At 67.8% G+C, this 26047-nt stretch overlaps 1 protein-coding gene across 10 annotated transcripts in view; it reads left to right on the forward strand.

Annotated features, from left to right (window-relative positions):
* The window catches only part of USP19 (ubiquitin specific peptidase 19), a 30930-nt gene extending 5814 nt beyond the window's left edge, over nt 1-25116 (forward strand). For 2 of the 10 annotated variants that reach the window (XM_045023676.1, XM_045023677.1), the window contains exons 3-26: nt 1817-1945; nt 2743-2876; nt 3118-3477; nt 4147-4375; nt 4654-4810; nt 4909-4980; nt 5518-5633; nt 6619-6833; nt 7431-7680; nt 7764-7897; nt 8969-9127; nt 9203-9313; nt 9835-9945; nt 10104-10205; nt 10448-10588; nt 11385-11503; nt 11609-11746; nt 12058-12377; nt 12851-12961; nt 13773-13989; nt 14248-14400; nt 16082-16248; nt 16331-16494; nt 18008-19415. In XM_045023676.1, coding sequence (XP_044879611.1) covers nt 1817-1945; nt 2743-2876; nt 3118-3477; nt 4147-4375; nt 4654-4810; nt 4909-4980; nt 5518-5633; nt 6619-6833; nt 7431-7680; nt 7764-7897; nt 8969-9127; nt 9203-9313; nt 9835-9945; nt 10104-10205; nt 10448-10588; nt 11385-11503; nt 11609-11746; nt 12058-12377; nt 12851-12961; nt 13773-13989; nt 14248-14400; nt 16082-16248; nt 16331-16494; nt 18008-18238 — 4040 coding nt within the window. In that variant the 3' untranslated portion in view covers nt 18239-19415. Of the gene's footprint in view, nt 1-1816; nt 1946-2742; nt 2877-3117; nt 3478-4146; nt 4376-4653; nt 4811-4908; nt 4981-5517; nt 5634-6618; nt 6834-7430; nt 7681-7763; nt 7898-8968; nt 9128-9202; nt 9314-9834; nt 9946-10103; nt 10206-10447; nt 10589-11384; nt 11504-11608; nt 11747-12057; nt 12378-12850; nt 12962-13772; nt 13990-14247; nt 14401-16081; nt 16249-16330; nt 16495-18007; nt 19418-24180 lie in introns of those variants that run through there. The other 8 variants (XM_045023683.1, XM_045023684.1, XM_045023679.1 and 5 more) reach the window with 8 other exon arrangements.
* Nucleotides 25117-26047: the final 931 nt, after the last annotated feature.

Consider the following 26047-nt stretch of genomic DNA (forward strand, 5'->3'; position numbering starts at 1 on the left):
GTTGGTTAACTAGCGTGCCCAGGAGCAGCTCTGCTGTTCGCGAGGAGGGGTGCCGTCTGGAATGGCTGCTGCTGGCCGGCGTGTGCTTCCCGAGTCCTGAGCTGCTGGGAAGTGCCACCCCTGTAGGCTGACACTTTCCCACCAGTCCTCAGGGCGGTGAATTGCCACTGCGGCTGTTCAGTGATGTTCGGGGCTGCTGGGGGGCGCACGTCTCTTTGGGGCAGCAGCTCACCCCCGCTGATCCAGGGCAGGGAGCCCTCGGGCTCTGGCGGCCAGCAGGCTAAAGCTCCTTTTTAATCACTTCCCTGCTGTTCTGGAGCAAAGCCGCCCTTAAGCGCTACGTTGGAAGGCCTCTCCAGGCAGCGTTAGTCTGGTCGAACGCGCCTGTGGATGTCACTTCCCCGCTCTGTGTGCACATCCTCTCCTTGGCCTCTCCCAATCCCAGCAAATACCCTGCTCTGGTACCGAGTGCCAGGGTGGCCCAGCATGCCCTGAGGACGTGGCGCTGGCCGTTCGGTGGCGCAGCAGTCGCTCTCACTGAGCAGTGAGTGGCTCATTACCATGGCAGGAGTTCCCCTCAGGCCCCTCACAGCCAGGCTGAGACCACCACTGGGGATCCCCGGTATGTATCTGGTTCCTCGGGCCCCGGTGTGCGTTCTGTGCTGCACCGCACTGCATGGCCAGCACCTTCGCTGGAGCTGGGGACCCCCATGCGTCAGCGGGGTCTGCAGGACTTGCAGCTCTCTGAATGGAGAGCTCCTTCTCCTCACCCCTGCAGGGGGTATGGCAGGGGCCTGGCACAGCAGGGCTGCTGTGAAATAATGTGTCTGACTGTCACAGACAGGATCCCAAGGTGGCTGGAGTTTCATCTTAGAAGCACCCGGAGTCCAGGGTCTGCTGGGGAAGCTCTCTCTGAAATCACTGGGGCGGGGTAGCGGCTGGCTTGCTGGGGTCTCCAGAGGGAATGGGGAATGCTCAGGATTCCCTGCCCCCTTTGCTAGCTGGCTTGGCCCTAGAAGCAAAACTAACGTCCCTGCTGAGGGCACTTGTGGGCTCGGCTAAGCTTGGCATGGCTAGAACGCCCCCGGGTCACTTGGGCACTGCACCCTATCAGCCCTCTTAGTGCAGCAGGGCCCTGCGGGGAGCAGCGAGGGCTGCCGGTGACCGTACGGAATGGGGAGCGGGCACTGACACTGGGGTCGTGGAGGAAAGTCAGCAAGCAGGCGCTCAGCGCACCATGCACCCTCCGAAGTGGGGCCTGTTCAGTGGAGCAGGGAGTTGAACGGCAGTGGTGAGACCACCACTCAAATACTGTCCATTGCTGGGGCCAGGCTTGGAAAGGGCTGTTTCATCAGCAGTTCGGTGGCGAGCTGGTTGGAGGAGTGGGAAAGCTGCCTTGCAGGGGGAGTTAGGGGCAGCCCTTCAGAGAAGACGTGCTGAGAGTCTGTGCCTAGGTGGGAAGAGTCAACAGTGTGCCCTTGTTGCCGAGAAGGCTAATGGCATTTTGGGCTGTATAAGTAGGGGCATTGCCAGCAGATCGAGGGATGTGATCATCCCCTCTATTCGGCACTGGTGAGGCCTCATCTGGATGCTGTGTCGGAGCGCCCACGGGGAGAGCTGCTCTGGCCTCTCAGGGCGCTGTGTGTCTGTCTGGGGCAGGGCGATAGCCACTCTGCCTGGCCCTGTGCCCTGGGCTCCCCAGCTGCACCCGTACTCGCCCCCTTCCCCAGGGGCTCCCATTAACCCCTTCCTGGAGCGTGCCGAGTGCCTCTCTGCTCTGGCTGGGCAGGGAGTGACGCTCCCGCTGCCGTTGCAGACCTGCTGCTGGACTGGAAGCAGAACGCTGACGAGGTCATTGTGAAGCTGAACTTGGGCAGCGGAGCCCTGAAGTTGGAGGAGGTGGATGCTGCGTTCACAGACACCGACTGCGTGGTCAGGCTGCCAGGTAACCGCTGCGGAGCTGGCAGAGGCAGGCTCATGGCCGGCGCCTGGGGCGGGAAGAAAGCACTAGATAGCGTAGGTAACCCAGAGCAGTGCGTGGAGCTGGGCTACATGCTCTGTGCTCCCTGCAGACCCACCCCGGGTACAGACCCGTCTGGCCTGCCCCGGATCCACCAGCCTGGGGACCGCCGACGGGAGAGGCTGCTCTCGGCACAGCCCTTCGGTAGCCACGCGGGTTGGGTCAGGGCATAATGGAGAATAGCTCCATCGGCGGCACCCCCTCTGCATAGGAGATGCCGGCCCCGGGAGGCTAGTCCCAAGCAAAGAGCTGAAACCTTGAGTGGATCTGGGGCCCCTCCCCGTGCGGTCTCGGAGGCAGGCGTCCCAGCTGAGCAGTGAGGCTTGGCAGGGAGATTTGGGGTAGGGAAGAAGTGGTGCTGGGCCGAGCAGCAGACTGGCGGAGGACAGTGAGTTGCAGGGAAGCGCATTGCAGAGCGTGACCAGAGGAGGCGCACGGCGCTGTCGGAAGAGGGTGCAGCCCGGCGGCTGGAATCCCCCCATGCGCAGCAGTGGCAGGCGCTGTCAGGGCGGCGGGGGAGCTGGGGTTGGGGATGGGGATGGAACGTCGGGGTGAGAGCTGCAAAGGCAGCGTTGGGCCGGCCGGCTCGCTGCTGCGGCACCTTTGGCAGAGTCCCCAGCAGGAGGCGCTGAAGGCCCGAACTCTGTCCGGAGCCTGCTTTGGAGGCACTGAGCCCTGCTGAGCAGAGTCCCTGCCTGGGCCTGCCCCGTTTGTGCCCACAGATGGCCGCCAGTGGAGTGGCCAGTTCTACGGGGAGATCGAGAGCTCCTGCAGCAAAGTCCAGGGTAAGAAGGGCAACTTCCTGCAGCTGGTGCTTCAGAAGAAGATCCCCCTGCACACCTGGGCGTCGCTCCTGGTAAGGCCACGCACCTCTCTGGGCCCCACGCACCTCTCTGGGCCGGAGGGCCCCCTGGAGATGAGGGGAGCGGGCGCTGAGCTCCCCGGGGCTGGGGATCACCGCGGGCGTCTCTGTGCGTCCCGCTGGACAGGGCCAGGGCAGCGGGAGGCTGGCGTTCGTGCCTATGGCCAGGGGAGGGCCCCATTCGGCCCAGTGCCCTGGCTGCAGCCGTCCCAACGGAGCACGTTACCTTTCCCAGAAGAAGCGGAAGGACGGATCCAAGGAGCTAGCCAAGGGGGCCGGGCGCCAGAATGCGAAGGAGCAGGCCCCGCCCGCACAGGCCACCCCCGAGGAGCCGGCCAGGAGCAAACGGGAGTTCCCCAACTCAAAGCCAGCTCCAGGGAGGGGCGAGGCCCCAGAAGGGAAGAGCCCGGCCAGCCCCGGGCTGCAAAGCGGGCCCAGCGCCAAGCGGGCCGGGTACCTCAAGGTGGCTCTGATGGAGGAGGAGCCAAATGCCGGGGTCCCTGGGGGCTTGGAGCCTGGCAAGGGACCCAGCCGGCAGGACGGCCGAGCAGCCTGCGGCGATGCTGCCACGGGCCTGACCCCGCCTCTGGTGAAGGTAAGTGGGGGGCACTGGGGAGCCTGCTGGTCTGGAGCCCCTCGTTCTCCCGGTGAGGCCGGGGGTCCCAGTCTCCCAGTGGTGCTCCTTGGAGCTCGGGGAACACATGCAGCCCCCCTGCAGGCTGGGCTGGGGCGTGGCTCTGTGGAAGCGGGGAGGCCTGGCCCTGCCGCAGACAGGATGTTGGGCTGCTCGCTTGAGCCTCCGGCTCAGGTTCTCCGTCCGGGCCGAGGCGGGCGCCCTGGGGTGGGGGCCATGAGGGGGCTGGGCATCATGGCTCCCAGCGGGCCGTGATCAGGGCTGGATCCCAGCAGTCTGTCGGCTGGCTGGCTGACCAGGCTCACACCCTGGGGCCGAGGAACTCCAGAGCCCAGCGGCCACCTGGCTCTGGTCTCTGGGCAGAGGGAAGCAGAACTCCTCCCCTGCTCCTGGCGCAGCGCGCTGGCCCTTGGCAGTTGTGTGGGTAGGAGCCCTGGAGCACACCCCAGGGTCCCTCCTGCGCCCCAGGAAACCCTGCGCAGGGGGGCAGGGCAGGTGGGAACAGAGGGGGCTCCCCTCGCTTGGCAGCCTGACCATTCAGGGCCGTAGACCAGAGCTACGGCTGGAGGGGGGCCGGCCCCAGCTCCAGGGGGACCCCCCATGTCTCACCTTCCCCCTCTGCACGGAAAGGCCGACGTGCTGCAGAAGGAGCCCGGACTTGTGGGGATGCAGCCGCTTGCTGCCCCTTCGGAGAGCTTCCCCCAGCACATGGCACCCTGCCCGGAGAAGAGAGCCCTGCAGCCGGCCGCTTCCCAGGGCCTGGCAGCCCTCGGAGAGGCTGTCCTGGCCCCCGCCTCCCCTCCGCTGAGCAGAGACGACTGGTCCAAGGAGGATGTTGCCCTGGAAGCAGCAGCGGATGGTAAGTGTAGAGGGGGAGGGAAGCAGAGCGCTAGGCCGCGGCTCCCCGGGCCTCTCCTGCTCCGTTTCCTTGCCGGCCGGCGGCGTGGGAGCCAAGGGCGCCCGGCTCCCTGGGGGCCAGTGAACAGGAGCCTGGCCCCAGAGCAGCCGACGGAGCTGACTCTCCCCGCCCGGCAGGCTCCCCTCTGAGTCCTGGGGCCTGTCTGCCTGTGGCGCTGGTGGGGAGGGGCTCCCAGGGCACAGCCGCCTCACCCCCCACCTGGCCTTGTCCTGTCCTAGAGCCAGAGCCTATGGTGAGCCTGACCTTGGTGAAGAACGACTCGTACGAGAAGGGGAGTGATTCAGTGGTGGTGCACGTCTACGTGAAGGAGATCCACAGGGAGAGCTCCAAGGTGCTGTTCCGGGAGCAGGACTTCACGCTGGTGTTCCAGACCAGGTACTGCCGAGCGCCGGGCCCAGCCCCGCACGGCAGGGGCTGCAGCACGCCAGGGGCTCCCCTGCCTGCCCTCTGATCGCCTTCTCCTCTCCTTGCAGCGATGTGAACTTCCTGCGACTGCACCCCAGCTGCGGCCCCCACACGGTGTTCAGGTGGCAGGTGAAACTCAGGTACCACGCGCTGGCCCTGCAGGACCCGGGCGTTCCCAGCTGGGCAGCTCCTGCTCTCCTCGTGGCTGGAGCACAGGACTGGGACGCGACCCCTGGGGTCCATCCCCACTGCCCCGGGCCTTGTGCAAGCAATGCCCCTTTGGGTGTCGGGGGGCGGAGAGCACCCGCCCCGGATGGCACCGCACAAGGCAGCGGGGGAAGTCACTGCGCCTGCCGAGATCCCCTCGTCGGCTGGGCCGGCGGGGCAGCCAGCGCCCGCTGCCCGGTACGTGCTGCCCTCCGCCGAGGTGCAAGCTGCCTGGCGTGCGCTCCCAGGGAAGAGAGCCGGGGGGCCAGGCAGAGCCTAGCCCATGTTGGAGACCCATCCCTCCGCCGCGCGGGGCTGGGCGGATCAGTGGTGGCGTTGCGCTGCCAGGAGGCTGGCCCAGCCCAGCGCGCTGCCAAGCACCTACCCTGCCAGAGGTCCCAGCTGTATGGGAGCCCAGTGAGGGCCCTGGCTCGTGTCTGCCGGCGCTGAGCCTGCTCTGCTGTCCCCAGGAACCTCATTGAGCCGGACCAGTGCACGTACAACTTCACCGTCTCCCGCATCAACATCTGCCTGAAGAAACGCCACAGCCAGCGCTGGGGGGGGCTGGAAGCCCCGGCTGCACGAGGTCTGCTCCTTGGCTTCCCCTCGCCCCCGCCCGCATCTTCCCGTCTCTGATGGGGGGGGGACGTGGGTATGGGGCCCGGGGAGCTCGGGCGGCCTGCCGGCTTTGGGGGTGGGGGCCGAGCGTGAGGGGGCCCCTGTTGGCTTTGGTGCAGGGGCCGAGCGTGGGGGGGCCCCTGTTGGCTTTGGTGCAGGGGCCGAGCGTGGGGGGGCCCCTGTTGGCTTTGGTGCAGGGGCCGGCCCAGGGGGGTGGCCCTGTCGGCTTTGGGGGGGTGGGCTGGGGGGGGGGGGCGCCGGCTTTGGGGGGCGGGGCCGGGCGGGAGGGGGCCCTGCCAGCTGCGGGGGTCGGGCCAGGCTGGGGGGTGGGGGGCTGCTGGCTTTGGGGGCGGAGGCCGGGCCGGGGTGGTGCCCTGCCAGCTTTGGGTGGGGGGTGGCCTGCAGGCTTAGGGGGCGGCGGGCTGACGGCTTTGGGGATGTGGGCCGGGGGGGGGGGCCCAGCCGGCGAGGGGGGTGGGGGCCGGGCCGGGGGGGGTGGCCTGCCGGCTTTGGGGGTGGGGGGCTGACGGCTTGGGGGGTGGGGGCCGGGGTGGTGCCATGCAGGCTTTGCGGGTGGGGTCGCCAGCAGGCGTTGGGGATGTGGGCCGGGGCGGGCCCTGCCGGCTTTGGGGGGGGGTGGCCTGCAGGCTTAGGGGGTGGGGGGCTGACAGCTTTGGGGATGTGGGCCAGGGGGGGCCCTGCCAGCTTTGGGGGTGGGGGCCGGGGTGGTGCCCTGCCGGCTTTGGGGGTGGGGTGGCCTGCAGGCTTTGGGGATGTGGGCCGGGGGGGGCCCTGCCAGCTTTGGGGGCCGGGCCGGGGTGGTGCCCTGCCAGCTTTGGGGGGGTGGCCGGCAGGCTTAGGGGGCGGGGGACAGCCTGGGGATGGGAGCATGAGCTGCTCGGCCCATGCCCACACCGCTGCTAACCACAGGCCCACCTGTCCCCCTTTTTAAGGTGCAGTGGGTGGTGCGAAGGTTGCCATGCCAACAGGCCCTACCCCTCTGGATAAGAGCCAGCCGGGCAGTAACCAGCATCCCCTGTCCAGTAAGGAGGAGGCTCGGGCAGGGGAGAAGGAGAAGCCCAGAGCAGAGGATGGTGGCCTGGAGGGTGTCGTGGCCCGGACGGCCACAGAGCACGTCCCAGTGAAGCAGGAACCGCACGTCCCATCGGTGAGCACTTGCACGCTGGCGTGAGCGGGCGAGAGTCACAAGGGCCCAGATGCCAGAGAGATGCGCTCAGCTCCCTCGCTGCCAGCGCTGGGGGGGCTTAGCTCCCGGCACCTGCAGACCCTCCCACAGCACCTTCCGCTCTGGGAGAGGCAGCACTTCGCACGGAAAGGAATTGTTCCTGCCTGCAAGGCGCTGGCTGTGGGGGGGCTCCCAGCAGGGGGCGCTGTGGGGGCGGGGCAGGGCGCTGGCTGTGGGGGGAGCTCCCAGCAGGGGGTGCTGTGGGGGCGGGGCAGGGCGCTGGATGGGGGGAGCTCCCAGCAGGGGGCGCTGTGGGGGCGGGGCAGGGCGCCGGCTGTGGGGGAGCTCCCAGCAGGGGGCGCTGTGGGGGAGGGGCAGGGCGCTGGCTGTGGGGGGCTCCCAGCAGGGGGCGCTGTGGGGGCGGGGCAGGGCGCTGGCTGTGGGGGGCTCCCAGCAGGGGGCGCTGTGGGGGCGGGGCAGGGCGCTGGCTGTGGGGGGAGCTCCCAGCAGTGGGCGCTGTGGGGGCGGGGCAGGGCGCTGGCTGTTTCAGGGGCTCCCAAGTGCTCCGGCCTGCTCCAGCCCCCACAGCAGCGAGAGGCCCCGCTCAGGCCTCTCCCTCGGCCTTGGCAGCCCAAGCCGATGTGCATGGTCCCGCCGATGACTCACAGCCCGGTGAGCAGCGAGAGCGTGGAGGAGGACGAGGAGGAGGAGGAGAAGAAGGTGTGTCTGCCGGGCTTCACGGGGCTGGTGAATCTGGGGAACACCTGCTTCATGAACAGCGTCATCCAGTCCCTGTCCAACACGCGGGAGCTGCGGGACTATTTCCATGGTGAGCGGGGGGCGGGGGCTGGCCCTGGGGCCGGGGGCAGCGGGGAGGGACACGGCTCACCCTGTCCTGCGTGTCTCCTGCAGATCGCTCCTTCGAGGCGGAGATCAACTACACCAACCCGCTGGGCACGGGGGGGCGCCTGGCCATCGGCTTCGCTGTGCTCCTGCGGGCGCTCTGGAAGGGCACCCACCACGCCTTCCAGCCCTCCAAGCTGAAGGTGAGAGGGAGCCCCGGGCCGGGCGGGGTCACGTCATGGAGCCGGCTCAGGGGACCCTCAGGCTAGCGGGGGTGCCCTTTCTGCAGCGGGGGCAGCTGTGGCGGCTGAAGGCAGTAGTGCTGGCGTAGTAGCTGGAGAATGCTGCAAGGCCACAGACAGCCTCGTGTTCCGATCAGAGTGAAATGGCTGAGATGCCGGCTAACTGAGGGCTCCATCTCTTGTGACTGGGGAGCCTTCGGGCGGGTGTTTCCCCAGTGGGGCCCTGCTGCGAACGGTCTTGGCCCTTCGCTAGTTACCACTTTTTTTGGTGACTGCAAGACGGATGAAGTTTGCCAGTGGCCCGAGAATTGGGGGAGTGATACATAGAGCAGAGGGCAGGTCGGCGCTACAGAGCGATCGGCTCGCTTGGTAAACGGGGCACAAGCAAACGACATGTTGTAATGCAGCTAAATGGAAATGTGGCCATCTGGGAACAGCGTCGGCCACACTTAGAGGCTGGGGGGCTCTATCCCGGGAAACCGCGACTCTGAAAAGGACTTGGGGTCATGGGGGATAATCAGCTTTACGTGAGCTCCAACTGTGATGCCGTGGCCAGTAGAGCTATTGCGATCCTGGGCTGGCCGTGCCCCAGGGAACAGCGTGGGCGAGGGGCTGTTGGCTCCAGCAGCGAAGGGTAACCCGGCCCTGGGGCTGGAGGCTGAGGCCAGACAAATTCGGGTGCTAATTGTGGTGGTGCGGGGGGTGGAGGATTCGCCATCCCTGGCCGTGGGTCAGTGGGGAGCGAGGGTTTGCTAACAGCTCTGCTCGAGGGCTTACAGGGGGCAGGTCTCTGCCCTGGGCTGGGCACGGGGCCAGACATGGGGATCCCATGGGTCCTGCCGGCCTGGGGAGCTCAGGATCCAGGACCGCCCGGCTAGCTGGGGCTGCTGCTGGGCTTTCCCTCTGCCCCTGCACTGGGCTCCTGGGGGAGGCGGCCCACAGCCCCGAGCCCGGGCACAGAACTGGTGCTGGCAGCTCTCGCCAGCCTGGTGGTGCCGAGGGGCCTGCGCTCGTGACCGTTCCTGCCCGCAGGCAATCGTGGCCAGCAAGGCCAGCCAGTTCACGGGCTACGCCCAGCACGATGCCCAGGAGTTCATGGCCTTCCTTCTCGACGGCCTGCACGAGGACCTGAACCGCATCCAGAACAAGCCCTACACGGAGACGGTGGACTCGGACGGGCGGCCCGACGAGGTGAGTGCAGCCGCCGGGCGGAGGGTGCTGCCTTGGCCAGCGGGGCCGGGACGCTGACCTCTCGCCTCCCCTCAGGTGGTGGCAGAGGAGGCCTGGCAGCGGCACAAGATGAGGAACGACTCCTTCATCGTGGACCTCTTTCAGGGCCAGTACAAGTCCAAGCTGGTGTGCCCGGTGTGCGCCAAGGTAGGGGCCGGAGCCCGGCCAGCAGGCGTCTGTCCGTGGGGCGGTGAGCACAGCCTGCTCGCTGCAGGGTCACCGGGCCAGCCGCGGGGCCTGCTCCCTCAGCCATGCGAGAGCCTGCCCTGGCCTGCCAGCAGGGGCACCGGGTTCCTTGGCCATCCCGGGGGCTCATCCATCACTCCTCCTCCCGCCCCAGTGCCCGGTGTGCCACTTCCTCTGCCCCGGGGGCTCTGCCTGCTCCTCCGCTGCTTGCCATCGGAGCCTTCCAGCCCAGGGCCCCGGCTCTGCCCCGGGGGCTCTGCCTGCTCCTCCGCTGCTTGCCATCGGAGCCTTCCAGCCCAGGGCTCCGGCTCTGCCCCGGGGGCTCTGCCTGCTCCTCCGCTGCTTGCCATCGGAGCCTTCCAGCCCAGGGCTCCGGCTCTGCCCCGGGGGCTCTGCCTGCTCCTCTGCTGCTTGCCATCGGAGCCTTCCAGCCCAGGGCCCCGGCTCTGCCCCGGCTGACTGTTCTGCCCTGTGCACTGCAGGTATCCATCACGTTTGACCCCTTCCTCTACCTGCCGGTGCCCCTGCCCCAGAAGCAGAAGGTGCTGACTGTCTATTACTTTGCGAAGGAGCCGCACAAGAAGCCTGTCAAGGTAAGCAGCTCTCCTGCCACGTGCTTCGCTCCTGGCCGGCTGGGGGCTCTCCCGGGAGCCCACCCTTCACCGAGGCGCCGCGGCTCCCGGCTGGGCTCATGGGAGGGAGGCGAGCGGGGCCGGGCGGGGCCTGGCTGACCGCCCTCTCTCCACGGCAGTTCCTCGTCAGCATCAGCAAGGAGAACTCCAGCGCTGCAGAGGTGCTGGACTCGGTCGCCCACAGCATGCGTGTGAAGCCAGAGAACCTGCGCCTGGCAGAGGTGAGCGCAGCGGGGCGGGCTCCGCCTCAGTAGGCCTTGGTCTGTCCAGTGCCCTGCCCTGCAGAGCTTTGGGGCTGCCCCCGGTGCCTACGGCCGGGTGTGCTGAGCCTGGCGGTGTGGCCGTGGGAGCGCAGGGCTCTCTGCGTGCTCGGGAGCCAGGCCTTCCCCTCCCGGGGCACCGTATGCCAACAGGTGGGCCAGGCAGCCTGCGGACAGAGCCTCACTCCCTTGCTCCCCGGCAGGTGATCAAGAACCGCTTCCACCGCATGTTCCCGCCGTCCCAGTCGCTGGACACGGTCTCCCCCACAGACCTGCTCCTGTGCTTCGAGGTGCTGTCCCCAGAGCTGGCCAAGGAGCGGGTGGTGGTGCTGCAGGTCCAGCAGGTATGCAGGCTGGGGGAGGCCTGGGGGACTGGTCCCTTCTGCCGCAGGCAGCTCTGGGCAGCGCCAGCTGGGAGGGCAAGGCCAATGCCAGCTGCCCTACTAAAGGGATCCACTTGCCCAGCGGATGGGACGTGCTGGCACCTTGCTGTGAGCCCGAGGGCTGCTCCCCACGCAGCACCCCCGCTTCTCAAGTGCAGCCGCCAGCGGCCTTTCTCCTGGGCAGCCATGGAGGAGGCTGCCAGCCGGGGTTGGTGTCCTGTGCAGCCTCTGAGGAGAGAGGGGCAAGGTGAGCTCTCCCCCACCTTCTGTGGGGCTCAGGCACCAGCCCAGGGCTTCAGCTGTCCAGGGGCTTGCGTGACATGCAAGTGTCCCATTGGTAAGTTCACTTCAGAGCTGGGGGACAGCCGGCCACCTCTTACCAAAAAGGCAAAAGAGACCACAGAAAAGAGAAGAACGTGCCAAACACCATTTGTGTTTCTGTTCTGTTCCGGTCCAGTAAGAGTAGAGACAACTGTCGTTTTTATGACTGAGTCCGCGAGAACCCTGCCAGAACTGACTTGCCGTGTAGCTGTGCATAGTGATTGTTTATGAAGTGTTTTAGGAACAAGTGTCAGTGCAGCCCCCAGTAAAGTTGGTAGCCGCACTCTGAGGCCACCGAAACCTGTCGTGAGAAGCCCTGCACTACACCTCCCAGTTTGTGATTCCCCAGGGGCGGGCGGGGGCCGCAGTGTATGCTGGGAGCTGTCACCTCCCTGCCCTGCGTGCCAGCACGCCACTGGGTAACCTTCTCCCTCAGCGTCCCCAGGTGCCCAGCGGCCCCATCAGCAAGTGTGCGGCCTGCCAGAAGACGCAGCAGGCAGAGGACGAGAAGCTGAAGCGCTGCACTAGGTGCTACCGAGTGGGCTACTGCAACGTGTGAGTTGGCACATGCGGGCGGGGGAGGGGACGGCGCTGGCTTGTCTGGGGGCAGTGGCAGGCTGGGGACAGGGCCCTGGAGACTCAGTGGTCTGTGTGTTCCAGGGGGTGTCAGAAAACGCACTGGCCAGATCACAAAGCCCTGTGCCGCCCCGAGAACATCGGCTTCCCCTTCCTCATCAGTGTGCCGGAGTCGCGCCTCACCTACTCCCGCCTGGCCCAGCTCCTGGAGGGCTACGCAAGGTAAGGGCACCGGCTGGGCAGCTCCCCGCACCGTCGCCTCTGCACCAGGTTCACGGGCCATGCTGCCAGGCCGCTCACTGAACTCTCCCTGGCAGAGAGCTGTGGGAGGGGAGTGGCAGCCTCCGAGGCGCGGGGACCTGTGCGGCCTGGCCCGCGGCCCCACATCGACGTCTCCGGCTGACAGAATGCCGCTCGAGGGGCTCTCTGCGCTCGCGGAGGGGGGCTCTGGCACCTTCCAGGCCGTGGACTCTTCTGGGCTCTGCAGCTCTGTTCGCGGCCCCCCGGCTCTGACGGCTCTTCCCTCCCGCAAGGTACTCGGTCAGCGTGTTCCAGCCTCCTTTCCAGCTGGGCCCGCAGCCCCTGCTCCCCGAGAAGCTGGACCTGCCTGCGAGGAGTAGCTGTGGGGCTGCCCCCCCTGCCCCAGAGGCGGGGGATGCAGACAGGGCCCCTCACCGGCAGGAGCCTCAGCTCTCCACCCCGGAGCTGCACCCGGAGCTGGGGGAGGCCAGCGCAGTGCCCAGGAGTTCCGTGCTCAGCTCGGACTCAGGCTGCTCTGAGCACTCCCTGGAGGCGCAGGGCGAGGGCTGCTGGGCGAAGGAGCCGTCCTACGAGCGAGGCCCCAAGCCTGAAGGTAGGAGCCCCAGGGCTGCTCGGTGTCCCCAGCCCCACTGCCTTCCTGGCGCTGACCAGCACAACCCCGCCAGCCCCTCCGGTGCCCGGGCTCGCTGGCTCCGTGCGAGGGGACGCCCCAGGGATGGCAGCCCTTCCTGCTGCCCAGGGCACTCGTAGGGCAGCACTGCCAGCAGAGCCCCTCGCCTTCCCATCCCACTGCTCTGACCTGCTGGAGGAGGCCGTCCCAGCCAGCTGGCACTCGACCCTGCCGCAGGACCACGGGGAGGCAAAGGGAAACGTCTCCTAACCCAGCTCCCCTGTCCCCGGCTGGGAACAGGTGGTGATGATCTGCCCTGGCGGAGGGAGCGCTTGGTACCCGGGGCAGCAGAACTGTTCCCCTCTGGAAGTGCCCCGTGTGCCCGCAGAGGCTCCTGCAGCACGGGGGCCCTGCCGCTGAGCACTCCCTGAGCGGCTGCCTTTGCCTGTCCCCAGCTGCCGTCCCCGGATACCAGCATGCGCCCGACGTGCTCAGTGCCCACGCCACCCAGTTCTACATCAACACGATCGACGGAGCCAGCCGAGAGCACAAGCTGGAGGAGAAAGGTGACCCTTGGGGCCCCGCAGTTCTGCTTGCCTGGCAACCTCCCCGGAGGTGCCCTCACCGCTGCCTGCCCAGGCAGTGCGCTCCTTGAGCACCCAGCGCAGGCGGGGCCGCAGCTCTCCTCCACAGGGCACGGGGGAGGAAACGCAGAGCCGCAGCCCGGACGCCTTGGTTCTTCTCCCGGCTGGCGCACACGCTGCAGGTCCTGAGGCTGAGCAGATTTCCATATGCACCCCGTGGCACCTGGTCCTGGGCACAGCCCACTGCATGACTTTGATTGGGAGCCCCAGGTGGGCTGGCCACTCCTCCCTTCCCCGGGGCAGCCCTGCCTGGCAGCCACTGGTTGCTGGTTTCCAGCCGGGAGGAGGAGAGCCTGATGCTAGGGCAGCCCTCCCCCTTCCCCGCCACTGGTTGGGCCCTGGGGTGTGTTGGGGGGTGGGGGGTCTGGTGTCTGAGCCCCTGGCCGGGAGCAGTGGGGGGCGGCCCGGGGGGGCTGGCGTCTGAGCCCCTGGCCGGGAGCAGTGGGGGGCGGCCGGGGGGGCTGGCGTCTGAGCCCCTGGCCGGGAGCGGTGGGGGGCGGCCGGGGGGGACTGGCGTCTGAGCCCCTGGCCGGGAGCGGTGGGGGGCGGCCCGGGGGGGCTGGCGTCTGAGCCCCTGGCCGGGAGCAGTGGGGGGCGGCCCGGGGGGGCTGGCGTCTGAGCCCCTGGCCGGGAGCGGTGGGGGGCGGCCCGGGGGGGCTGGCGTCTGAGCCCCTGGCCGGGAGCGGTGGGGGGCGGCCCGGGGGGCTGGCGTCTGAGCCCCTGGCCATTGCAGGCGATGCCCCGCTGGAGCTGACGGACGACTGCTCCCTGGCCCTGGTGTGGAAGAACAACGAACGCCTCAAGGAGTTTGTGCTGGTGGAGTCCAAGGAGCTGGAGTGTGTGGAGGACCCGGGCTCGGCCAGCGAGGCGGCCAGGGCCGGCCACTTCACGCTAGGCCAGTGCCTCAACCTCTTCACCAAGCCCGAAGTGCTGGCGCCCGAGGAAGCGTGGTGAGGAGGGGCCGGCTCTGCTGTGGGGTCCCTGCTTGCCCTGGGCTGGGGGAGGCTGGTGACGGGCTCTGGCCCTGGGCCTGGGAGGGGCAGTGACTCCACATGCTGTGGGGCTGTACTGCTCCGCCCCAGGCCTGCCCCTGGCTGTGGCCACCCCTTGGCTCACCGCTCCGCCAGGCGGGGGCAGCGTCCAGGCAGGGCTCTCGGGGGAGGGGCAGGGGGAGCCCAGCTGCAGCGTAACCGGCCCTGCCCCCCCAGGTACTGCCCCAAGTGCAAGCAGCATCGCGAGGCCTCCAAGCAGCTCATGCTCTGGCGCCTGCCCAACGTGCTCATCATCCAGCTCAAGCGCTTCTCCTTCCGCAGCTTCATCTGGAGGGACAAGATCAACGACATGGTGGAGTTCCCGGTCCGGTGAGCCGGCCGTGCCCAGCCTCTGGCCCCGGGCACGTCCCCCGAGCACCGCGCTCCGGGCAGGCTTGGGGCTGCTGAGGGGGGTGACCGGGCCAGCGGCAGGAGCGGCCTCTCATGGTTGCCTCGTCTCCCCAGGAGTGTTGAGGCTTGGGCGGGCCGGGAGCCGAGGTGGGGGCTGGGCCAGGGACGGGAGCCGAGATGGGGGCTGGGCCGGGGGCGTGGGAGCCGAGGTGGGGGCTGGGCCGGGGGGGGGTGGGAGCCGAGGTGGGGGCTGGGCCAGGGACGGGATGGGAGCCGAGGTGGGGGCTGGGCCAGGGGCGTGGGAGCCGAGGTGGGGGCTGGGCCGGGGGCGGTGGGAGCCGAGGTGGGGGCAGGGCCGGGGGTGGTGGGAGCCGAGGTGGGGGCAGGCCGGGAGGGGTGGGAGCCGAGGTGGGGGCTGGGCCAGGGGCGTGGGAGCCGAGGTGGGGGCAGGCCGGGGACGGGACGGGAGCCGTGGGGGGGCGGGCCAGCGACGGGACGGGAGCCGAGGTGGGGGCTGGGCCAGGGACGGGAACCGAGGTGGGGGCTGGGCCGGGGGCGTGGGAGCCGAGGTGGGGCTGGGCCGGGCGTGGTGGGAGCCGAGGTGGGGCTGGGCCGGGCGTGGTGGGAGCCGAGGTGGGGGCAGGGCCAGGGGCGTGGGAGACGAGGTGGGGGCAGGCCAGGGACGGGACGGGAGCCGAGGTGGGGCTGGGCCGGGGGGTGGGAGCCGAGGTGGGGGCTGGCCGGGGACGGGAGCCGAGGTGGGGGCTGGGCCGGGGGCGTGGGAGCCGAGGTGGGGCTGGGCCGGGGGGGTGGGAGCCGAGGTGGGGGCAGGCCGGGGACGGGAGCCGAGGTGGGGGCTGGGCCGGGGGCGTGGGAGCCGAGGTGGGGGCTGGGCCGGGGGCGGTGGGAGCCGAGGTGGGGGCTGGGCCAGGGGCGTGGGAGCCGAGGTGGGGGCTGGGCCGGGGGCGGTGGGAGCCGAGGTGGGGGCTGGGCCGGGGGTGGTGGGAGCCGAGGTGGGGGCCGGCCGGGAGGGGTGGGAGCCGAGGTGGGGGCTGGGCCAGGGGCGTGGGAGCCGAGGTGGGGGCAGGCCGGGGACGGGACGGGAGCCGAGGTGGGGCGGGCCAGGGACGGGACGGGAGCCGAGGTGGGGGCTGGGCCAGGGACGGGAACCGAGGTGGGGGCTGGGCCGGGGGCGTGGGAGCCGAGGTGGGGCTGGGCCGGGCGTGGTGGGAGCCGAGGTGGGGCTGGGCCGGGCGTGGTGGGAGCCGAGGTGGGGGCAGGGCCAGGGGCGTGGGAGCCCAGTTGGGGGCAGGCCAGGGACGGGACGGGAGCCGAGGTGGGGCTGGGCCGGGGGGGTGGGCGCCGAGGTGGGGGCAGGCCGGGGACGGGAGCCGAGGGGGGGGCTGGGCCGGGGGCGTGGGAGCCGAGGGGGGGCGGGGCCGGGGGGGTGGGAGCCGAGGGGGGGGCAGGCCGGGGACGGGAGCCGACGAGGGGGCTGGGCCTGGGGGGTGGGAGCCGAGGTGGGGGCCGGGCCGGGGGGGGTGGGAGCCGGGCCGGGGGCCGGGCCGGGGGCGGTGGGAGCCGGGCCGGGGGCCGGGCCGGGGGCGGTGGGAGCCGGGCCGGGGACGGGACGGGGCTCATGGTTCCCTCGTCTCCCCAGGAGCCTGGACTTGAGCAAGTTCTGCATTGGGCAGAAGGAGGAGCAGCAGCAGCAGCCCATGTACGACCTGTATGCGGTGATCAATCACTACGGCGGGATGATCGGCGGGCACTACACGGCCTACGCCCGGCTGCCCAGCGACAAGACCAGCCAGCGCAGCGACGTGGGTGAGGAGCCAGGCTGGGCCGCGCCCTGCCCAGGCGGGGGCTGAGCAGGCCGCGCGCTGACCCCGCTCTCCTCTCCCCGCAGGCTGGCGGCTCTTTGACGACAGCACGGTGACCACAGTGGACGAGAGCCAGGTGGTGACGAGATACGCGTACGTCCTCTTCTACCGCCGGCGGAACTCTCCCGTGGGGCGCCCCCCGGAGCACCGGCCAGACATGGCTGCCGCCGCCGAGCCAGCCGCCAGCCAGGTGAGAGCTGCGGTACCTGTGCGGGTCGCCTGGCCAGCCGCTCGCCCATCGGGGGGCTTTGAGGGAGAAGGGGGGGTGCGGCCCCCGGCTGGGGCAGGCACCCTGTGAGAGGAGCTGGGGAGCCCGCGGGGCGGGGCGGGGCAGAGCGCGGCAGGTGAGGGGGCAGCAGGGCCCTTCCATCCTCGGAGCTGCACTGTGGGGAGCCCAGAAGGCCCCTGTGAGAGTTACGGAGCCTGAATCCCTGGTGACCCCAGTGAGGGGGTCGCCTTGAGCGAGCAGCTGGGATGCCGAGGTGGAGCGGGCTCAGCCGCCAGCACAGGGGAGACAGGGGCAGCCGGTGCTGCGGCTCCTCGTGTTTGCAGCAGGAGGCCTGGCCCCAGGTTCCCCTGCCCGGCCTGGGCACCGCTGCCCAGAGACCCGCCGCCCTGCGCCGCTTCTGTCCGTGCCAGGAGATGGCGCCGCTCAGCCAGGCTGCTGGCCACTTGCTGCCCCCGCTGCCCGGCATGGGCTCGGAGGGGCCCTTCCCAGGTACTTGCTTGGCTTGGCGCCTGGCACACCCCGTGCCAGGCTGGCTCCTCGCCCAGCTCCTCGCGTGGGGCTCAGCGCTCGTGGTCGGGGCCTGGAGCGGCTGCTGCAGGCGGGAGTCCGGCTGGCTGCGTGGCTCCTGCCCCGGAGCACCGAGGGCCCTGTACTGAGCAGGCCCAGATCTGTGGGCCCAGCAGCGGCTAAGGAGAGGAACTCATCCAGTCTCTGCGGATCAGCGACGGCCAGGGAAGCTCTCGCCAGCTGGAGGCCGGGCAGGGGAGCAGTGCGAGGTGCCCGCTGGGGCGGCGTGCAGGGGATCCCCGGCACCTCCTCTCACGGCTGCCTGCAGCGTGCGGCTGCTCGGATTCCCATCTGCAAGCAGCAGGAGGCGCCAGGCTGCTCCCCCAGGTCACCGCCGCCATCCTGGGCACTCGGTGCCCACCTGTAGAAACTGAACTGTGACTGGCTGCTCCAAGCTCTCCTGTGGCTGCAATTGGCCGTCCCTAGGAATAATCCTCCTGTGATTGGCGGTCGTCTGACTGATTCTCTCGGTTCCCACCTGCAAAAGCTGGGCTCTGACTGGCTGTCGTCTCATCCTCTTGCATTTGGCAAATCTGGGCTGTGATTGGCGGGCGCCTGTGCCCCGCGCTCCTGGAGCCGCTGGTCTAGGATTACTGAGTCACTGCTGGGCGCTGGGAGATGCCATCCTGCAAAGCCAGCCTCGACTGGCCGCCTGCCTGGCTCCTCGGCTCACCCCGAGCCCACTGAGACGCTGACCCTGCGTAGTGCCTGTCTCTGCCTGCTGCTGGAGCCCAGGGAGGGGAGACGGCGCGGGGCCCGCCGGCTGCCCGGATCCCAGGCTGCGAGTGCTGGTGGCCAGGGGGGGCTGGCTGGCCACTCAGTGGCCAAGCTGCGCCCAGTGGGGGATGGCGAGATGGGTTGCTTGGTGTGTTCTCCCCAAGTGCTGACGCAGGTTTCCACATCGCAGGCTTCTCTGATCTGGCAGGAACTGGAGGCCGAAGAGGACGAGGAGCCCGAGGCTCACAGGAGGCATGCCAGGACGCCCTGCCAGCCCCGTGGCCAGAAGGCAAGCCAGGCCGCCCGGCAGCACGCTGACGAAGGCTGCCTCCGATACGTTGTGCTGGGCACCATGGCAGCCATTGTGGCACTCTTCCTAAATGTCTTCTACCCCCTCATCTCCCAGAGCCGCTGGAGATAGGCACTGGGAGGGCAGCCCTGACCAGTTCCAGCCGCCCTGGCGAGGGCTGCTCTGTGCCAAGGGCAGTGGGACACCTCGCCAGGTAGGTGCTGGAGTGAGCCCTGCTGCCGTGATGCCCACCATGGAGACCTCGCCGGGCAGCCTTCCTTGCAGGGTCCCGCTCTGCAGCGTACGCGGCCAGGCTCCGTCCGGCTCCTGGGGAGCGGGACTCTCCAGGCTGCTCTGCCCGTCGGCCGGGGCCGCCCTCCGGCAGCATGTGCTCTGGGGTGCAAGCAGCCGGAACGGCAGACCAGCGGAGCGCAGCTGGGCCTGCAGCGTGCTCCTAGCCTGGGAGGTCGGATCGCTGCTGGTGCTGCCGGCCCCGGGGATGGCCAAGCAGTAGTGAGGCTGGGACTGGTGCAGAGCGAGCTCCCGCTGAGCCTAGCGCTCCCTCGTGCTAGCCGTGGGCTCTGCTCCTGGCGTGCTGGGGTGCCCGTGGCTCCGGGCGTGGTGCTGCCCGGAGGTGGCTGGCCTCAGGGCCCATCACACACAGAGTTGTTTGGGCTCATGCCCGCTGGACTTGGCTGCCTCCCTGACGATTGGCCCGCTGGCTGCGGCCTTGTGACTAATAGTCCCCAGTGTGCAGCAGGTCTGCCTGCTCTGCCCCCGTGTGGTGTGCCGGCCGGGAGTCCCACGGCCTGGGTGGGCTGAGCCTTGGCCACGGTCCAGTCTCCCTGCCCTGCCTGGGGAAAGCCTGCCTGGCGCTGGGCCCAGGGAGACAAGTTCCTGCCAGGACGGCAGCAAAGGGCCCTCCGTTGTGTACTGTATGGACCATCTGAATAAAGCCGGGCTGTCCCAGTCATGCGGTGCCCGTCTCCTTTCTCTGCAGCAGGGAATGACTCGCCAGGGGCCGAGGGAACTGGCACCAGACCCCCATCTCTGCCGTAGTCGCGCCACCGCGTGCCGCACTCTGCTCAGCCATCCTTGGGCTGCTCCTCACACCCGTGCTGCTGCCCAGCCTGCGGGCCTGAGAGCTGCATGGTAGAGCCAGCCCACCCCACGCTGCAGCTCCGCTGAGAACGGCCTGCCAAGCGCCAGGGCAGGTGGGAAACGGGGGCTCCGAGCAGGCGTGCGCTGGGCTGGGCTGCGGCGGAGAGGAGCCCTGCTAACGCTGCAGAGGGACGTCAGCAGAGCTGTGGGCTGAGCTAGGAGGAGTCTGATGTGCAGAGTGGCGCTGTGGGGTGCCCGGGGGCGGGGCGCTCAGCGTGGCTCAGGGTGCATGGCGTTCTGTCCGGATTTGTGCACTGCGCTGCGCCCCTGCCCAATGCAGCCCAGGCAAGTAGTCTGGGGTAGGGTGAGGCGGCCCCTACGGCAGGCGATGGCAAAGACCTGGCTGTCCCACACCTGCGAATGCAGCGCTGCATGCGGCTGCCTGTCGGCCTAGCCCCCCGCCCAGACTGCTGGCGGGGGTGGGCAAGCCCTGGAGCGAGGCAGGGGCACAGCAGGCCCTGGCCTGGGACGGGCCGTGCCCGTGGCACTTGGCTGGCTTCGCAGGGCTGGGGCTTTGCCTTCAGCACTCTTGGCAGCACAGACACAACGCGGGCGCCTGGCGGCGTCTGCTGCTTGTGGCCTTGGCACACGGCTCGAGGGCTGACCCTGGGCTGGAGTCAGTGAGGGAGACCCCCGCCAGCCGAGGAAGGGGCGACTGGCCCAAGGGGTCTGGATTCCGGCCCAGTGCTGAGCCATGGTTCCTCTGTCCTCACGAGGAGGAAGAGTCTCCGCCCTGGCACCCGCCCCTCTGGGTCTTGGGCCTGGTCAGTACAAGTTCCAGGGACCTGCCATGGGGCAAGGGGCAGCTCTGGGTCAGTAGGAGCTGTAGAGTCTTGCTCTTGGCTTGTGGTTTTGGCTTATCCTCACCCAGCTCCGTTAGAAAAGAAAGGGAGGGCCCCGCAAGCTAGGGCCAGGCGGCCCTGCGGCAGGGAAATTGGTGCTGGCGCACCGTGGGGTCCTGGGCGCCGCCCCCCTGGCTCCGTGCGCGGCCGCGGCCGGCAAGCCGAGGAGCGGGCCGGAGAGCGTGGGCGCCGTGGGGTCCTGGGCGCCGCCCCCGTGGCTCCGTGCGCGGCCGCGGCCGGCAAGCCGAGGAGCAGGCCGGAGAGCGTGGGGTCCTGGGCGCCGCCCCCGTGGCTCCGTGCGCGGCCGCGGCCGGCAAGCCGAGGAGCGGGCCGGAGAGCGTGGGCGCCGTGGGGTCCTGGGCGCCGCCCCCGTGGCTCCGTGCGCGGCCGCGGCCGGCAAGCCGAGGAGCGGGCCGGAGAGCGTGGGGTCCTGGGCGCCGCCCCCGTGGCTCCGTGCGCGGCCGCGGCCGGCAAGCCGAGGAGCGGGCCGGAGAGCGTGGGCGCGCCGTGGGGTGGCCGAGAGAGATGGACGCCTGCACTGGGCCTCTGCACTCTTGCCCCAGCCAAGGGCGTGAGGTCCTGGAGCCCCCATCACACAGCTCAGCAGGGCCTAGCATGCTGCTTCCCCCATGCCCGAGCCTGGCAAGGAAGCAGCTGCCCCATGTCCGGTCAATGCAGATCCTGCCCCTCCCTTGGGGGTCTCACGAGGCAGGCCATGGGGATGGGATCCTGGCTCCTCCTGTGCTCTTTCCTTGGCACTGGCCGAGCTCCTGTGGGGATGTCACGGCAGGCAGGAGCCGCCTGCCTCTGATCCCATGAGCCTCCCGGGAATCGCCCTGAAGAAGCACAAGGGGACGCGGCCCCAGCGGGGTGCTCTGGATCACAGGGGGCAGCCGTGTCTCCGAGTCCAAGGCCATAAGGGACCGTTGTGATCATCTCGTCCGATTGCCGAGAACGGATCCTTGAGGAAAACGTCCAGGCTTCAGTGCTGAAGTTCCAGGGATGGAGAATCCACCATGACCCCTGGGAAACTGTCCCAACGGTTACTTCCCTTCCCTTGGTTCCCGTCGGACTTTGTCTAGCTTGAACTTCCAGCCACAGGATGGTGTTAGACTGAAGAGCCCGTGTTCCCCATGTCGGCACGGCCAGGCCGGGCTTGCTCAGCCCGGCTCGGCTCCTGGGGGAGCTAAGCAGACCGAGCCCCTCGGCTCCCTCGCTGCAGGGCAGGTTTCTAACCCTCCCGGCTCTGCTCTGAGCCCTCTGCAATTTATCAACGTCCGCCTGGTGTTATGCGCACCGGAGCTGGACCCAGGATTCCCGCAGCAATCGCACCAGTGCCAGATACCTCTCTGCTCCTCCTCCAGATTCCCTCTTTATACAAGCCAGGGTCCCACATTAGCCCATTTGGCCACAGCATCCTATTTAGAGCTTATGCTCAGTGATTGTCCATCCTTTTCAGAGGCCCTGTTCCCAGCGTCGAGCCCCTCGGCCTGCCAGTACAGCCAACGCGCTCTGTTCCTGGATGGATACACTTACCTGGCGCTGTGGTCAAACGGAGATTGTTTGCTTGAGCCCAGTTTGCTCTGTATCACTGACCTGTTCCCAATGTTTGTCATCTGCAGACTTCCAGTGGTTTCGTTTTCTTCCAGGGCACCGACAGAAACGTTGACTAGCGAAGGGCCAGGAACTGCTCCCTGCGGGACCCCACCGGAAACGCCGATGGTTCCCTGCATGCAGTGCCCCGTTGAGACCTGTCAGTGAGCCCTGGTAACTCGATAGCATTCTAGTCTGCCAGGCCATGGCACACGACTTCCAGGAGTCTGTACGGCAGCACTAGTGCCCTGAGCCATCAGACTTGTCAGCTCATCAGAAAATCCAGTTAGTTTGACAGATGTTTTCTACAAACCCATCTTGACTGGCACTGAGGACACGATCCTCCTTCAGTTCTGCACTAATCAAGTCCTGTACCAGGCGCTCCGTTATCTTGCCCGAGATCGATGTCAGGCTGACAGGCCTATAATTACCCAGGTCATCCCATTCACCCTTTTTAAAAATAGTTACAGCGTTAGCTTTCTTCCAGGGATCTGGAACTTCCCCAGTGCTCCAGGACTTCTGAAAAACCAGCCTTAACTGCCCAGCAAGCTCGTCAGCCAGCTCTTTTCAAACTCTTGGATGCAAGTTATCTGGACCTGCTGATTTTAAAATGTCTGACTTTAGTAGCTGCTGTTCAACATCCTCCAGAGACACTCGTTTGTGGGCAGTAGCACGTCTCGACGAAGCAGAGGTTGGAAAGGACTCCGGGAGGAGGGTGTGAAACGCCATCAGAAGGTGCTTTGCCATAATATCGAAGCGATTCCCAAGCCGGCGGCTGGTTGTGTGGCTCAGCTTGGGGGTGTACAGCGTAGTTCTGGGCTGACCTGCGGGGGGCTGAAAGTTTGCTTGGGAAATGTGATCCGTGATGCCGACACTTACACTGACCGCGCTAAACGGAAGGCAGTGACGGCCGTGGACGTGGCTTATGCTCTGAAATGACTGCGCGGAACTTTCTGCGGATTCAGGGGCTAAGCTTTTCTCCTGCTTTACCTTTAAAACCAAACCAGCCAGAGAGAGGAGTGGCCCGGAAGGAGGAGGAGGAGTCTGTGTTCACCTGTTTTCCACCAAACCCAGAGCAGAGAGATTGATACAACACCTCTCCCTTTTCTGTGGGTTTGTTGCATTCTCCCATGTCCCTCTAGTAACGGCGCAGTACCATTGTCAGGATTCCTTTGGTCCTAATACACTTCAACTCCTCCTTATTGTCCTTAACTCTGCTGGCCTTAGATTTCTCCTTGTCCCCTGGCTTCCCTTACCAGGTTTCCACAGTTCCTAGCTTCCGATTTATATTCATTACTATCAACTGCCCCTTTCTTCCCATTGCTGCGTAGGTTTTTTTAAATGTCTATAATACAGAGAGTTGCCTCCACTTCTCCTCTGAACGCGGTTGGAGTCTTAACCAACGCGGCCTCCTTCCTTGCGTGTGGCTTTTCGAGCGCCCAGGCCAGTGCTCAGTCGCGTTTCTGATAAGAATTCTTATCCCGGCTGCGGGGCTCAGAATTGTTTGCAGCTTTGTGACCTTGGTCCTTTTAAAGCACCGTGTGTGTCTGTCTCCCGGAGCTCTGGGCTCAGTCCCCCTTTCTCTGGCCATTCCCGCGGGCTGGATACGGCCCTTTTGGAGCGAGGAAGTTGGCCTCTCTCATGCTGGCGTGGCTGTTCCCAGGGCGCCCCCTGCCGGCGGCATGCTGCAATGACAGCTCTGGGTGCCTGAGCCCCACCTCCTTGTAGGGTGCCCCCCGGGCTGTTCCTTGAGCACTCCCCTGCTGCAGTGCTGGCTGGCTCCTCCGCCCGGGTCCCACCCCCTCCTGGGAGCGGGGCGCTGGCATGGCCCATTGTCGCCGGTGCCCTGTGCTGGCTAAGGCTCCCTGGAGTGGGGCAGGGAGGCGTGGCTGCAGCTCTGGGCGCTCGCGGCCTGGCACCGCCTGCTGTCGCACTCCAGCTAAAGCTGGACAGGGCTGCCCGGTCTGTGCCTTCAGGAGAGCATGGGCCTGGCCCTGGCAGCAGTGGGCATCCTGGCACAGCCGCCCTGCTGCAGACAAGGCGACCCCCCCCCGGCGCTGTGCAGAGGGCTCTGCTGCTCGCTCGGGCACTGGAGCAGGCTCTTGGAGTGGAAGGTGCCAGGAGGTGCTGCTGGCTCTGGGGCTCTCAGCGCTGCTGCTGCCTCCTTGCCATGTTCTTGCTGTGCAAGGCGGCTGCTGCTGGCACTCAGGGCTCGCTGGCCCGGCCTGCCGTGTGCGCGCGCGCGCTGCGGCACCTCTCGGCTGGGGCTCTGTCCTGAGCCCCGCTGGGCCCCTCCTCCCCAGGGGTCCCTTAGCACGCTGATGCCCGGGGGCTGGGGGGGGATAGGAGCTAGCCTGGGTTCGGCCCCCGTCCCTGTGCTCGCTGCGGCCTCAGCCTGGCCCTGCACCATGGGCATGCAGGTGTGAAGGGGGGCTGGGGGCCGGGCTGCCCTCTCTGACCTCCTTGTTCTGTTTGCAGGGCATGAACCCCGGGTCGTTCGGCTCCACCGCCGCCCCCGAAGGAGGCCCCCCACCGCCCCCCGCCGGGCTCCCAGATCGCTTTGCCAGCCCCGCAGAGTGCCCCGCCCCCTCCTACAGCAACATGGAGGAAGTCGACTGAGGCGCAGCTGGCTGCTGGCGGGGGTGGATGTGCAAGGGGCTGTTCTGTGGCCTCCTGCCCCTTGCCGGAGGTCCCTGCCCTGGCCCTGCTCAAGCACTTTCCTCTCGGCCCCTGCCCTGCTGGGTAACGGTTTCATTGGCTGCCAGGCAGGGGCAGGGGTAGGGGTAGGAGAGCCCAGGGCTGCCTGGGCCTGGGGCAGCTCGCTGGGGATCACCTGGCCCCAATCCTCCATCGGCCTGTGGCCCACATGGGAACAGAACCTGCTGTTCCTTTGTGGGGCTGGGAGTGGGGCTCCTCCCTGTTCCCCGGGGCCTGGCAGCTCCCTGCCATGGTAGTTGGCAGGATGGGTGTGGGGCAGGCTCCCTCTCCAGGGGCTGGGCCTGCCGATGGCGGCTTTGCCCGCTCTCCTTGTCTTGCTGTTGACAGGGTCCCCGTGGTGCCCGTACCCATGCAGCCGTGGGAGCCTGGCACGGGGGGGTCACAGCCTGGCCCTGCTGCATTCTGCCAGCTCAGGCTGGGCGGGGTGAGAGGAAGGCAGGTGCCTCTGCCAACGGGTGCTAGAGCCAGCAGCTGCCCGCCCAGGCCCAGCAGCCGCCCTCGGGGCGTGTGCCCCCTTCTCCCGTGCATTGGCGCATTCTCTGGAATCGCGTTCTCCAGCCCCTGGGATCCGACTGCTGCTGTCTCCCTCGATTCTCCCCAGGCGGAGCCCTTGCCCCCCTCCCGCCAGCCGCTGCTCCCCCTCACTTTGTATAAAGTTGGTGTTTGTCTTGAGTCATTAAATTCTACTGAACTCTGCTCGGGGCTGTGGGGCGCGTGTGTGGGGCGCTGGGCCCTGGCTGCCCCATGGGGGATGCTGCCCTGGGCCTCTGCTCCCCTGGAATTGCAGTGAAATGCCCTCACTCGCTGCAGCCGGCCAGGCCTGAGTCGGGCCGCAGAGCACCGCCCTGGGGGGGTGGGGCACTGAGAGACCCCGCAGAGCCACGCTGGCCGCTTGCTAGCTGAGGCCATTTCCACAGGCCTCTCGGCACCAGCCGCAGTGAGGCCTGGGCAGGAGGGGTCGAGCTGTGGGGGGGCTCGCGGGCACTTGCCTCACACACTTTCACAGTCCAGCGGCCTGTGGGTGTGGTGCCAGTGGGCCACACGGCTGCAGCAGCTGCTGGGACTCGGGGCCTGGGACCCCTAGTCGTGGGGCTGGAGTGGCGCCAGCCCCCCATGGGCGAACCGAGCCAGCCCAGCCCCAGGAGGTTCTTCCAGCTCAGCTTTGAGTGCTTCATGGATTGTTTCTGAGCCCGCGACTGGCCCTGTATTCTTGCCGGCAAATTAAAGAAGTAGGGGCTGGATGAATGGATTATAAGGTGGATAGAAAACTGGCTAGATGGTCGGGCTCAACGGGTAGTGATCAATGGTTCCATGTCTAGTTGGCAGCCGGTTTCAAGCAGAGTTCACCAAGGGTCGGTCCAGGGGCTGGTTTTGTTCAATATCTTCATTAACGATCTGGAGGATGGTGTGGACTGCACCCTCAGCAAGTTTGCAGGTGACACTAAACTGGGAGGAGTGGCAGATACGCTGGAGGGTAGGGATAGGATACAGAGGGACCTAGACAAATTAGAGGATTGGGCCAAAAGAAATCTGATGAGGTTCAACAAGGACAAGTGTAGAGTCCTGCACTTAGGACGGAAGAATCCCATGCACTGCTACAGACTAGGGACCGAATGGCTGGGCAGCA

This window comes from Mauremys mutica, chromosome 7, assembly GCF_020497125.1.
Source record: "Mauremys mutica isolate MM-2020 ecotype Southern chromosome 7, ASM2049712v1, whole genome shotgun sequence".
NCBI classification, from domain to species: Eukaryota; Metazoa; Chordata; order Testudines; family Geoemydidae; genus Mauremys; species Mauremys mutica.